The sequence below is a fragment of the Agelaius phoeniceus genome, chromosome 10 (assembly GCF_051311805.1).
Source record: "Agelaius phoeniceus isolate bAgePho1 chromosome 10, bAgePho1.hap1, whole genome shotgun sequence".
NCBI classification, from domain to species: domain Eukaryota; kingdom Metazoa; phylum Chordata; class Aves; order Passeriformes; family Icteridae; genus Agelaius; species Agelaius phoeniceus.
Genome location: NC_135274.1, coordinates 9,914,352 through 9,928,213, shown reverse-complemented (window position 1 = coordinate 9,928,213; position 13,862 = coordinate 9,914,352). Strand labels below are relative to the sequence as shown.

The window sequence follows — 13,862 nt, the reverse complement described above, 5'->3', positions numbered from 1 at the left end:
GTTTCCTCTTCCTTGCCTTCTCCCCCCATAATTGAATCAAACCCGTAGCTTTAAAGGCTGCAGTTTGAAAATGGGAAGTGGATTGAATATTGAATTGGCTGTGTAGGAGATCATAACAGTCTTTAACAAAGTTTGCAGTTTCATGCCATTACCTGGAGCTCAGGAATAATCTTGATAAGAAAATCCCAAACTTTTCCTTGAACAGTAGTAAAGAGGCAAGCTCTTTCAAGGTTTCTTTCTTCTACTGTCAAAACATTTCACTGCCTGAGTTTAAGAGTTACCCTGCAACTCCTTTTGGTGAGGTGGATCTCAGGCACTGGGCTTCTCTTAAGTCTTTGAGAGCACTTGGTTTTCATTAACCTGATGTATGGAACCGATGGCAGCTGTCGAATCAGTTAGATATGTTCATATTGTCTTGTTAACTCTGTTTTTAGGGGAGGCACAGGAACCAGGGCTAAAAGTTTTCATTCCCTCATAAGAGGGACAAGAGCAGGGGAAAAAAATCAACTATTAATTCATTATATTTTCCCCATACTGTCTGTTGGATTACCTTGAGCTGGTTGCCCACAAAAACATTTCATTTGGGTTCAAGTCCCACAGCAATGAGAAGCTCATTGAAGATCTTTGGCACGATGCACTTGGCTTTGAGAGCTCTTTGCTTAATGACTCAAGAACATGAGACAAGGCGTGGATTCCTTAGTAAGAAAGTTAATTCACATGATATAATCTTCATGAACACAAGTTTTTGTTCTGTTTTCTTTTTTTTAAATTTAAAGTTTGGACAATGGGGTTAATTATTTTTTGTTTCTCTGAGTAAAATAGATGAGATTTAATAGTATTGTAATTGTTACTGAGTAAAAATAACTACAAGTATTATTTATTTTGTAAATATACTCATATTTTATATAAAATATTCTATATATTATAGAAGTATACATTTTAAAATAACATATTTACTAAATACATTAATATAGCAGAAAAAATAAACAGGTGACTGTTTAAGCTGTATCTTTTTGAATGTCCACCTTAACTTTTTTCTTTTGGTTAGTTTTGCTTTCAGCCATAACAAATCCATATATCCCAGTTGTTGAGGGAAGGTGTGTGATAGCTGAGCTAGTGACAGCTGGGTTAGCATTCATAATAGCCAGAATCCTTCTTTTGTGTTTGGGGCTGAATAGAAGGTGGGAGGAGGAGAGTTCACAGGAAAGGAGCAACCTAATACCAAATTTAGGCTTGTTATGAATTCTTTTGAGTAATATTGCCATAGTTGAGCATTTAAAGTCACGAGACTCCAGTCTCTGGGGCTGCCTGAAAAAGCTGGGAGATGTTTAATTGCATAGATATGCTTATATATTCATAAATTATATGTTCATGTTTGAGCTTTGTTTTGCCTTTTCAGTGATCTTTGGTTTTTTCAGGGGCTCAAGAATTAGCTGATCTTAGAATTATTTTAGTGATGTTACCAAGTTCTGGAACTCTGTGATATAGCACTTTAAAAAGACATGAGTTTTGTGACAGACTGTAATAATGCGTTGAAAATTGGCAATTATCTGTAGGTAAAAATGTATTTGATGAAAGAATCAAGTTATCCTCTTAATGATCCTAAATGAGGACCAGTGTACCTTCTCTAATTCCAGTGTAGGTATCAGTGATACCTGGTGGTGTGAAATCAGTATCATGTTTCATTGATGTCAGTATGCAGAGGGTCAGATCATCAATGTCCAAAGTCAGTACCTTTGCTCTAATTTTCATTAACCAAGTATGTGGATGCCAGCTCTTGCCGTCTGGCAAAAAATTGCTTTCTGTCAGGTTTCCTGTATTCAATAGAAATATTCATATATATAAAATGAATCAGCAGTGTGGTTCTAGGATCCTATAGCTATAAATCCATATAGCTAATTAACTTTAATTAATCCTCTAAAATCTCTCATTATAGTGAGTGATAGCAATCCTTTTTGTGTTCTTTCTTGTGCAATATTTTGTTTTTTGAGAGATTTCTCTACAGTGAAGAGAGCTAACAGCAGGTAATGCCATTCATCTCGGAAGGAGTTTAAAATTTTCAGTGTTAGTGATGAATGAGGGTATCTGACCCACATCTGTTTTACATTAGAATGGAACATTGCCCTGACATCGTTAGGAGCATTTGTCAAGATTCCCTGGACAGAGCTTCTGTAAATTACATGCTGCAAATGTGTCAGGGTCAGATAAGAGGATATCATTAACTGTGCTAAAGTTTACTCATGGTTCTGTCAGTTCAACTTAATATGTTAACTGCCAACCATTTTCCTTGAGCTGTTTCATTAAATCTTTCATTCACAGGAGGGGAAAAATAGTATCACTGTACCCAAAAAAATATTGCACATGTTCTTTTCTCATAAATCATATTAATTGCAGGCATGGTCACAAAGCATATTAAACGCAAGCATGCGTAAATGAATTAAAACATATGAGAATTTTATTGTGCCTATGGAGGGTCCTACATTCTCAAATACTAACCATGTTAACAGCCAGAATGTTTCATTTCAATAAAATAAGCTTTTTTTTTTTAGTTTAATGGCCTTTATTTTGGTGATAATAGAAGTATTTTCCAGCAGCTGATAATGGACCAGACATTGTGTTCATGCCTTTAAGGCTTTCATCCCTCCAGTTCTCTTTCTTGATGGTACCCTCAGCTGGTGATTCTGTGCTGACTCCACCAGCAAGGGATTTGTCCTACTGAATATTTTAAGTTGCTTCAGATGTGTTCTAAAAACTTCTCTGCAGACTTTGGTTGTAGCAGTCCACTGTGTTCTGTTTGCTTATTCCTAATTTCACCTTTGTTTTCAAATGGAGTGATTTCATCAATTATATATTGTATTTTATTGTATAAGCACAAAGTCTGTGCCTTAATCTTCCTGTTTGTGTTTTGTAAAAGGTGAGAACAAAACATATGTAGCTAAAAAACTTAAATTTGATTTTGTTTTTTTGCATTTATGGGAGTTCTACTCCAAAACAACTAGAATAGTTATTGTATCACTTTAATGGGGTGTTAGCTCAGCCCTTGGATTCTGGGTCAGTGAGGCTCATAATTACTAATTTAGCTTTCCCAAAGTGATTTAAAAGGAAGCACATATTTTCCAGTAATTTGGATGGTATAGAGATTGAATAACTTTATTTTCTACCTTAACTATTATAAAGCAATCCTACCTGTTTACTTAGAACTATTCTGCGTCATACCCACAGAAGATGTGAGCTGCAAAATCCAGATCCTTGTGTGTCTCCTGTGCAGCTAAGCTGAGGGTGCTGAGCATCTTGCAGACATGGCCCGTTAATGGATTTCTAATTGATTAGGTGAAAGTTAGCCATGCCCTTCCTGTAACTCCTTGTATGGGTGAGAAGGTCATGGCACATACCGTAGCAAAGACTCCTGCCCTGAGGCTACTTCCCTTGGAGCTTTCAAAACAGACATGACCAAAAATCGAATTATTTAGATACTAATCAACTGCAGGATGATTCTGAAGGCCTCTGAGGAAGATATTTCTGGGAACTTGGTTACTGTTCAGACTTCAGTTTTCTCCAGCTCAGAGACAGACAGCTCAGTCAGTTCAGCTCCAGAATATTTACTAGGTGCATGTCCACTTAATAAAATTATGCCTAATAATTTTCTAATTAAAAAAAGTTGAAGTAAATCTCACTAAATGCTAATTTTAATTTTGTCAAAGGAAAGAAATTTCAATCCAAATAGAGTTGCTAATGATGTTTGAGTGGCATTTGAGATTCTGTATGGACCCGGGTTTAAATTCCAAGACAAATCTCCAATTTTAAAATAGCTTCCAATCCGAAAGTTTTTGAGCTCACTCTTTTTGCTGGCAAAGTCCAAATAATTTTGTTTTGGGTTTTATTCTATTGAAAACATTAAATTAAAACAAACCTCTAGTTGAAATCCGCAGTTGGTAAAATAGTTATTTACCCAAATTAGCAATTGGTTCTAAAAGTGCTGGCAGCCAAGGCAGTGATGTGAGAGCCCTGAGGCAGAGAGGAGCTCCCCTGGGACATGGGGAGCTCAGCCCAGCCCCTTCCCTCTGCTCTTGAACTTGGAACAAAACCTGGGGAAGTCCTGCAAATATCGGTGTCACACTGGCCCTGCACGGCAGTGGAAAGGGTTGTGCACTTGAGATTTCTGATAAACCCCTGTGCAATTTAAACTGTAGTCAAAACCATTATACTCCTGCCAACATAAATATTTCCCAAAGTAGTAATTTTCAATGTAAATGTTTAAATGTTTAAGTTATCCCTTTTTTTTTTTTTTAGTTCTTTCTCTTTTAACTCTTCTAGTGTTAATTTCAAAGGACAAGGATTAATATAACCTGAATTTACATAGGTTCTAATGCTGTCTCCTGCTGATGCATGTCAGGTCATTAGGCATGCAATATTTTGGACCATACCAAATTCCAAAGTTATAAGAAAAATACTTGGAATTTCTGAAACAGAAATTGCTAAAATAATAGAAATTTTAAAGTTTTCACAACCAATTTTTAGAACAAAAACTTGAGAGCTGAGTATTTTCAACTTTTTGGGAGTTTTGGCACAAAATGATGTACAGATAACATGATTTTTCAATCTGTGGTGATTTCAGAGTTCTTTTATTATTAACAACAATTATTATCTTTATTATTATTAATTATTATTTATATATTTATTGTTATTTATTAACCAAAAATATTATCTTTTAACAACTTTTGGGCATTGAATGTATTTGTTGAATTAAATAGAAAATATCTTACATGCTAAATCCAAATTATTCTTGTTTTTATAAACAAAAGTTTATAAAAAAACTTTTAAAAGTTGTAAGATTTCAATATCTGAGCGCAGTCTTTGCATATATTTTGGAATTTGTTTTTGCATGCATACTTCAGTTTGTGAAACATTCAGCTAATACCACTGGTTAAACTCATGTTTTTCAGCCCAGTGAATCAAAAGTGAACATTCCAGTGCTATATGTAGTAACTGAATTTCTTCCTCAGCATTTTTTTTCCAGTGAGATATCCTGGGTGCATTTGATGCAAACATATTTTGTGTTTTCAATGCAGGGATCTGAGTTTCTCTTTCTGAGCTACTCTGTTTCTACCTCTTGCTCTTTTCCTAATCAGACGTGTAAAAACTGGACACGTCTTCTTTCCTACCTAAATCACTATATCTGGATCTTGTTTCATCTGTTTATTAAGAAAAAACCTCAAACCAACAAAAAAAGCAAACAACTCAAAGCTGGAAACATAAGCTCCCTGCAATAACAATACTTTTTAGTTTGTGATGGAAAATAAGTAAAATTTCAGGAGGAGCATCAGAACCTCAGGAAACAGATCTGGTTTTAATGAGGTTTAATTTAGTCTATAAAATATAGACTCCATTTAAAAAAAAAACAACTCTCTTTAGTTTATGGCAAGAATTGCTGCAAAGCAAAATAATTATCAAATAGCACATGTCAGATAATTGTAATGCCTTTTTGGAGCAAGAACAGCCTGTAAATCATCACAATATGCAGTTTTGGCAGAAGTTGTATGTCACCCATCTATTAGAAGCTGCAGAATGCTTGTCAGGCTCTGAAGTGCAATTTATTTCAGCAAAAAGTAAGCAAATCTCAGTCATACACTTACTTTGAAAATGTTCTACAGTGGTGTACCAGGAGAGGAAATGTTCACCAACTTGTAGTGGGAGAGATTTTTGAACAACAAGAACTTTTCTCTGTAGTTCTGTGCTTGAAAATGCAGATGCTTTTGAAATTATTTCTTGCTCTTCTACTGGAAATGATGGCCTGGGGGGGCTGGGCTTTTATAGGCACAAGCATGTATTTTCCAGTAAACTCTTTTCAGCTACTGATTTCGTAACTGTCCCTGTAGAAGCAGTTTAATAAAGGAGTCACAGCTGACTTGAAGTTGCTCTGGAGTGCCTGAGCCTTTCTGTTGTGTCCTCTAACTCAGATGTTGGAATCAATAACTGGTGTTATAACCAGCACTTTACTCTGGCACATTCACTTCTTTACAGCAAACAGGGCATGCAGCAGTGGGGGTACAGCTGCTCTGCCCCTTTGCCCACCCCAGAACATCAGGATTCTGTGGTGTTCTTTGTTACTTCCACCAGCAGTGCTACTGGGATATGCTCCAAAGGGATTTCACTGTAATGGTTGCTGATCTTGGAGAAGAAAATTGTGTGAGCTTTTTCACAGCTTTTTATGTTTGTAGATCATGCAGGACATTATGGTTAAACTTTGTTCTCTTTTTGTTCTCTTATAAACATCTGCAGAACTCCCAGTTGGGGCTGGGATCAGGCACTCTAAAACCATAAAAGTTTAAAAAAAATTATTCCTTATTTGCCCCAGTATTGCTTCTTATTGCTTGTTAGCCATCAGATTTTCTTTTGGGGGATGATGCAACCAAATTCTACTTCCTCTTGGGATTAGCTACTCAAAGCACAGTTCAAGTATCAAGTCTACCTGGTTTAGGAAATCAAATTATAGATTTGAGAACTTCTGTGGTTCTGTAAGCAATGGAGTTCTTAATCTATTTTAACTCTTTCTATTTTTCTGCTTTCTAGGTAATGGGACTCCTGACTAACCACGGTGGTGTGCCTCACCAGCCCCAAACTGATTATGCCCTGTCCCCTCTAACTGGGGGCCTGGAGCCCACCACCACTGTGTCAGCCAGCTGCAGCCAGAGGTTAGAGCACATGAAGAGCTTAGACAGCCTGCCCACCTCCCAGTCCTACTGCCCACCAACCTACAGCACCACGGGCTACAGCATGGACCCCGTCACGGGCTACCAGTACGGCCAGTACGGCCAAAGTGAGTATGGCACATGGGCACTGGGAAGGGCACCCAGCTGTCCACAGCCTGAGCTGGCTGTCTGTCTGTCTGTCTGTCTGTGAGGAAGGGAGTTCTGAGCAGAGATCCTCAGGGCTCACTGCTACTTCTCCTCAAAGCCATGCACTGGTGAGATAGCTGATTGTTCGAGCAGGATTTCTGCTGCATAATTATTTTCTTAAGTGATGTCAACAACATCTTGATGTTATTAATTGTTGAGACATGAAACCTGATTGCCATTAGGTAAAACATAAGAGTTGTCCAAAATGAAATAACCGCTGGCATTCCACTATTAGAAACACATGTTCTTAATGAGGTCAGCTCAAGAATCATTACAGTATATAATCCCAGATACATAGAGTTTTGTCAAACTTGTCCTAGGAATAAAAATATTAGTCCCTTTCCTTTGATACATCAGTATTAAATATGACATTGTCAACCTGTAGTTGGCATGGCCCCATGCTGTGAGGTTGTCACAGCATGACTTAAAAAGCTTCTTTTGCTTTTTTGCAGGTGCCTTTCATTATCTGAAGCCAGATATTGCATAAATGAACTGTCCACTTCAAGTTAAAGCTGGTCTTGTTTTCCGGTCTCACTCCAAGGCTTGGATATGAGGGATCTTCTCAACACAGTGCAGCCTAAACTGGGGCAGTCCCACTGAGAGAAACAAGCTTGTTATATTCTCTCCAGTCATAGCTTTTAGTAGACTTTTGAAGGCTGGACAAAGCTATACAGAAGACAAAGGCCAAAAGCAATAATGAATAAATGTGACATGCTTCATTATGAGTGGGTATACAAAACAGAGCAGTATTTAACATCACAGCCTGGCAAACATTCCATTTTTTTGTTGTTGTTGAAATTAATGTGCATTGATTGGGACAAATGGAACATTTTGAAACTAAACTTAGAGCAGTTGAGCTCTGTGTACTCTGACTCATCTGACATCCAGTGCTGACTTTAGTCTAACTTTAAAACAGCTCAGTTTCTGAAGCAAGGTTGGAAGAGCCTCTCACTGTACACACTGGAAATTGTCATCAAGAGGAAATGTCACCGTCCCTAGGAAGTTGGATAAGTGTGAAAGACTTCCCGAGCAACTCATTGGTTACCCTGCTGTGCTTTGTAATCACCTTGTCAATAAATGTCACTCACAGGTTTGGCTTTACCAAGAGAGGAGATCTTGTGTAACATGAAACCCAGATTTTACCTTTTTGTATGTGTTTTCCCAGTGTGTTTTACCTTTTTAAACAAATATGGGAGACAAAAAATACCACCAACAACGCGACTGATTTTTCATAACTGCCTAGCAATGTGCAATACTGTGTACCTCACACAAACTTTGGGATCATCCAAAGTCATAGATATAGAATCAGAACTATATTTTTGCAGGTACTTTTATTTTTGCAGTGCATAATTCCTGATGATAAAATACAGAAATGTTGCAGTCTGCTGGATTACTGAAATCCAGCTTGCTAATCATGATTTAAAGGTCATCTTCAGGAAACAATAGGAAGAAATTACGTTTACATGTTTTTTAGTGCTGTACAGGACACAGACAGAGATGGACCTGTATTTGAGACATCTGTTTAAATTATACAGCAATATCCAATATAGACAGTATAATTATAGGAACCAAGGTTTACAAGAAGTTTGCATCGTGACATTTTAGAATGTCAATAAATTTGTGTTTTGTGATGTTGAGAGGAAGAGGGCGATGGAAGGTGGGATTATTTATTTCTCTCTATTCTTGGAACAAAGAGGGAGGCAGAACACAAATACATTCCTTTTAGAGTTAAGGACTATGAAGTAGTGAGTTAGACTAGGTTCAGTACAGAGGTTAGTTCACACAACGGTCTTAAGGGTGATGGAAAAATGAAATATTATCTTTGTGTTGCAGCCTCTACAACAAAATGTGTTGTAAAAAAAAGAAAAACCCAAACAAACAAAAAAAATCAAAAAAAAGAAAACAAAAAACAAATGTCTTTCATGTAAAAAGTTCAGTAAATATTTACTATTTATAATGAATAAACATTATGAAGACTTTCAAAGCACTGATGATTTTGTCCTAAAATGTAGTATTGTGATAAATACATTGATACATTTTAATCTGAATATCATGAAGAAATAAACCATGTTATCTTCGATGCAGCCTGTATTCATTATATGAGTGTATTCTGCACACATTCTGGGCTGGGGGGGCTTGGGCAGCCTCTGTGCCCAGGTGCTGCTTGTGTGCCACATGGAACTCTGTGTGTGAGATAATAAACTTTGCATTTTCTGAGTGCTGTGGGTACCAGCAGTACATCTTCCCAACAAGGGAAAAGCCCTTGCCATGCATTCAAAATGAAATATCATAGGTTTAAACCCAGCACAAGCAGGGCAACTGGGATGGCTTCAGAAAATGCAGGGAATTTGTAATCAGTTATGAGTGGTATCTGTCCTGAATTATATTTTTTTCCCTTAGAAGCCTCAAGAATTTTTTAATAGGCCTACACACAAACTGCTTGTAACATGGAGAAGACCCCTCAAAATGGGTGGAGTAAATTTTAGTGCCAAATCAGTGTGCAAGGGAATTTTACTTACCCTAGGCTTGGTGAGCATTTAATTTCCTCACTATTTTGTAGGGGATGTAACCACCTTTAATTTCTTTCTGCCTTTTTTTCGGTGTGCATTTTATTTTTATTTTGTTGAGTCTAGCCCACTTCCATTGGAAAAGGAAGGAATACATTTCTTGAACAGAGAATGTTCAAGAAATATAAATGTAAATGTAAAAATGGGGAAAGGAGATTTTTTTTTTTCCTTTCCAGTTTCTGTTTCTCTGATACACTTTTTAACTTCTGAGAAAATTGAAATTTAAAACTCTCTTATTAACACATATTCCCTTCTCCAAACTTCTTTTTTTTCTGATTTTTTTCAATGTTGCTTCCCAGGACTTGGCCCTTGGCAGGGGCCTCACATCCTTGCTGCAAAGGCCATGTAAACTATTTCCCACTTGTAATCCCTTTTCTGTAAACCACTGGATAGAATCCTGCTTGCTTGCAGAGTTTGGAACCAGGTGCTCCTTCCCAAGAGGAGTGTACCCTTGTCACAGGGTGATTGAAAAATGTCACCTTCCTTTTCTGTTCCAGCAGCTGCAGGGCTGGGAGAGCTGTGATTTCTCCCCAGTCCCTCAATCCCACTGACCTCACATTAGGGAATTTTGGGCATTTTAGCTGCTCCATCCTCTTCTCAAGGGTGCCCCAAGCACTTTCCCAAGTGAGAGCCTAATGCAGAGCAGGAAAGACTGGAAACAAGAGAGATAGGGAGGAAAGGCCCTGTCCCTGCCCATGGTGGGGGGTTGGAACTGGATAATCTTTAATGTCCTTTCCAACCTCAACCATTCTATGATTCCTTGAAAATCATCCATTCTTCTCACAGTCAAGCCATGCAAGGGAGAACTGGGAGGAGCTCTTGTCATGGGAAGGGAGGAGCCTGGGCAGAGGGACTGAGCAGTATCTTGGTTTATTATGTGCTGCAGAAATCTTTGACAGAGCTATAAGGATAACTTGGGATGCTGTTGATCCATTCTTGTTATCACTGTCAAGACTGAAGAAGTTCTTGGGAACCACATGAGCTTCTGGGAAATGAATCCTGAATGCTCAGAAAGTCAAAGGGGAATGAGCCTGATATGGATATTGAATTTGACAGAAAAGCCATGCAAAAGTTGGGAGGAATGTGCTCACAGCAATAGAGTCCAAGCCCCACTCACTTATGAGTGCAGAAAGGGCAGGTCTCAGGGTCCCTCCTCTTATTTTTCTGTGTGTGAGTGTGCATATTTTACAAGATGGAAATAAATCACCACAACTGCTTAACTAACTGTCATCTCATTAGAATTGGAAGCTTTGAGAGACAGGTTTTCATAAAAAAATTTTTTCTTTGTGTCACAACCATGATTTTAAATTTATTATTAAGTCTTCCTTTATCTAAAAATGACTTCTACTCCCATCATAATACCCAGTATATGCACTTTGCCATACTTTAGTATCTCTTGCTATTCCTTTATGCAGGCATTAATGAATGAGTTAGGAAAAGAATAATTTTTAATGACACCAATTATCCTTTTCCCTAGATATTTCAGTGTTTCTTGATTAAATAAAAGCTAGAAAGAAACATTTTTCTCCAATGATCTCACAGGGTTTTCTACTCAGTATTTCTCAAAAGTCTCCATCCAAATAACAAATGCTGTTGAAGTGTATCTTTCTGGGCTACTTTGAAAGGCACAAAATGCCTATCCCAATCTACAAATCTTCACTGAAAATAGCTGATTGTCCAACAGGTTCTGTGTCCTCAGAAATCTGTTTCTGCACCTATGTGGTATTAGAGTTAGGTTTTTAATTCCTAGGTTAAGGTCTGTGCAAATTCAAACACAAAATATCTGGCTACAGTTCTGTATCTCCAAAAGTAATGAAAAAATATAAAGCTGCTTAACTTTGCAATTCCAAACCCCAACCCAAATTATCACATGCTACTAATATTTTTTGGTAGCAAGGATGTCTGCATTTCTCAGAAGTATGGCAGACAGCAGCATGTAAACCATTTGTTATGTCTCAATTCTGTGCTTTATTCTCGCACATTTAAGAAATGCATTATCTCTGGTTACTGCTGATGTGTAAAGCATACATTTTTGCTGTTTTAGTAACCATGAATATTGTCAACATTTGCTATCCATAAAGTTTTCTGGCCTTAAAGTTTATAAAGTGGATTACTAGAAGATACCTTTTTATGAAATAAAAAGAAATTAATTTAAGGCAATATCAATGCGACCATCAGAAACCTGGAACAGCTTGAATTTATAAACTTTTTTGTATTGCTCACTTCAATGTTCTGCTTAATTGGAAGGAAACCTGAATCCTGATTAGAATCCCATTTTAAATTTATTTTCACTTTTCCAATAACATCTAGATATTCCCTGGAGCAACTGGAGAGTCCTAGGGTTATTTAAAGAAGCATGTGAGTTGATTTGAAGCTGTTCAAGATATTTGTCTATTGTAAAATAATAAAACTTGCAGTCTGCTTCTGTGGTCATTGCAGGTAAGAGGCCATTTGGCGTGTCAGATTTTCAGTCCCAGCACTTCTGGGCAGCTCATCACAGGCTGGGAAATTCTCATCAGTTTTGGGGAGCAAAATGCCACAGCTAGAGGATTAGTCATGTTCAAAAACTTACAGGTATTTATCATACAAACGGGCTTCAAAATCAGGATGTGTACACAGTGCTAGTGCTTGGCTCTGTTTTGCCATCGTGATTCCCACAAAAATACTTTGCAGTTTTCACACAGAGTTTAAATCTTTGCTTAGTGCATTTACATGGTCTCAGAACCAGTGGCTGATTAACCCAGGGTGGCTGTGGACAGCTTGGGCACTGCAGCATTTTGACATGCACTGTTTATTATTCAGCTACTCAGGCAATGTCATGAAAAATCATAATAAAACTAGGAAGACACATCACATTTGACCTTTGCTGAATAATTTAATAAAGCCAGCTTGATACACAAATATGAAAGAGCAGTTGCTGGTAAGAGCGGAACTATTGCTTCCTTGTCTGAGAATTGGAAACAGTTCAGAAGCTTTATTAACCATTCAGTGTCTTCATCCTCAGCAAAGTTTGTCCCTTAGGCCATAACCAAATGTTAAGCTACTTGTTTCTCCCCACACTCCCCTCCTTTCAGTGCTCACATGGGTATCTTTGCTTATGCTGTACACAATTATGGTCTCAGTTCTTCTCATGGCTCTGAACAATTATCCAATTTTTTTCCTCACAGACTCAGTTTTATTTGCACAAACATTTTTCTCCCCATATATATGCATTTATTCATAATGATCTCAAATGTACATACCTTTAAAATTTTAGCTTTAAAAGGGTGATGCTTACAGGTACTCTGCACACTCAAACCATGATGCTTTATAATTCAGAAATTCTGAGATGGAAGAAATGTTTTTGGAGCTGCTCTCATGTGAGTGTCCCCACGGTCAGTACCAGAATAATTAGTATGGGTACAAATCTCCTGAGTGCTTTGAAATGCTGTTTTGGCTGTATTTATCCTGGGGCAGGGTCTGTCGGGGCTGGGGATGGTGTGGCTTGCAGGGACCACCTGGTTCTGCACTACATGAGCCATAGGGCTTCACTGGGGTCTTGCCCCTCTGTGGAGTTCATGACACAGTGTTTGACTGAACCCTTTTTCCACTGTCCCTATCTGAAGTCTCCAGGTGGTGGAAGACACAGGTTGCCCTCAATATCATGGTTTCTCCTCATTGCATCCTTTCCCTTGTGGCTCTCCAACAAACTTGAGTCCTGCCACTCTGCAGGTGTCCAACAGCCACATCTTTTATCCCAGTGCCTGCATCAGTTCAACAGAATTTCTCTTTCCCTTGCTCTTCCCAAAGACTCTGACTGGCAGCACCAGCACCAACTACAGCGCTCCCAAAAAGTCACATCACTGTTTGACCTGGCACTGAAACCTGAGGGAAATATTTGCACAGTCGCGGCTGCCTGACTTGAAAAGGGGATAGTGAATGTGTGTGAAAAGTCAAGGTGGAGCTCAGCTTTTCCTTTAGGCCCAGAAGGGTTTCTGAGTGCAGTGCAGTGCAGCCATGCCAGGTGTGGGCTGGGGATGGTGGGAGGTCAAGGGGAGCAGCAGAACCTGTCCCTCACTGTGGAAACCCAGGGCACTGGGATATTTCTGTCTGCTCTGGGGTGCCCTGACCCCCAGGGATGCACTGACTTTGACCCTCATTTGTGGAGAAAGTTTCCCAGACTTCAGGATAAACTAGAACCCACAAAAGTGTGAAACAGATTATAGAGAGCAGTGCAGGTGTATCACTTGGTGAGAAATTGAGGTTTTGGAATTTTTAGTATGTTGTGGATGGAAGCAAGATGGAGGGCACAGGGTGTCATCCTGGGTTTCTTCTTCATGCTTCTTCCTTCTTCATGCTTCTTCTTCCTTCTTCTTCATGGGTTTGGGTGACATTTTGTAATTGGGCAGAAAAGTCTGCA

The 13,862-nt window shown here is 38.4% G+C and overlaps 1 protein-coding gene across 2 annotated transcripts in view; it reads left to right on the top strand.

Annotated features, from left to right (window-relative positions):
* Window positions 1-8,976, top strand: part of PAX3 (paired box 3) — a 75,564-nt gene extending 66,588 nt beyond the window's left edge. For both annotated transcript variants that reach the window (XM_054639307.2, XM_054639306.2), the window contains exons 8-9: window positions 6,571-6,817; window positions 7,349-8,976. In XM_054639307.2, coding sequence (XP_054495282.1) covers window positions 6,571-6,817; window positions 7,349-7,383 — 282 coding nt within the window. In that variant the 3' untranslated portion in view covers window positions 7,384-8,976. The remainder of the gene's footprint in view (window positions 1-6,570; window positions 6,818-7,348) is intronic.
* The last annotated feature ends 4,886 nt before the right edge of the window (window positions 8,977-13,862 follow it).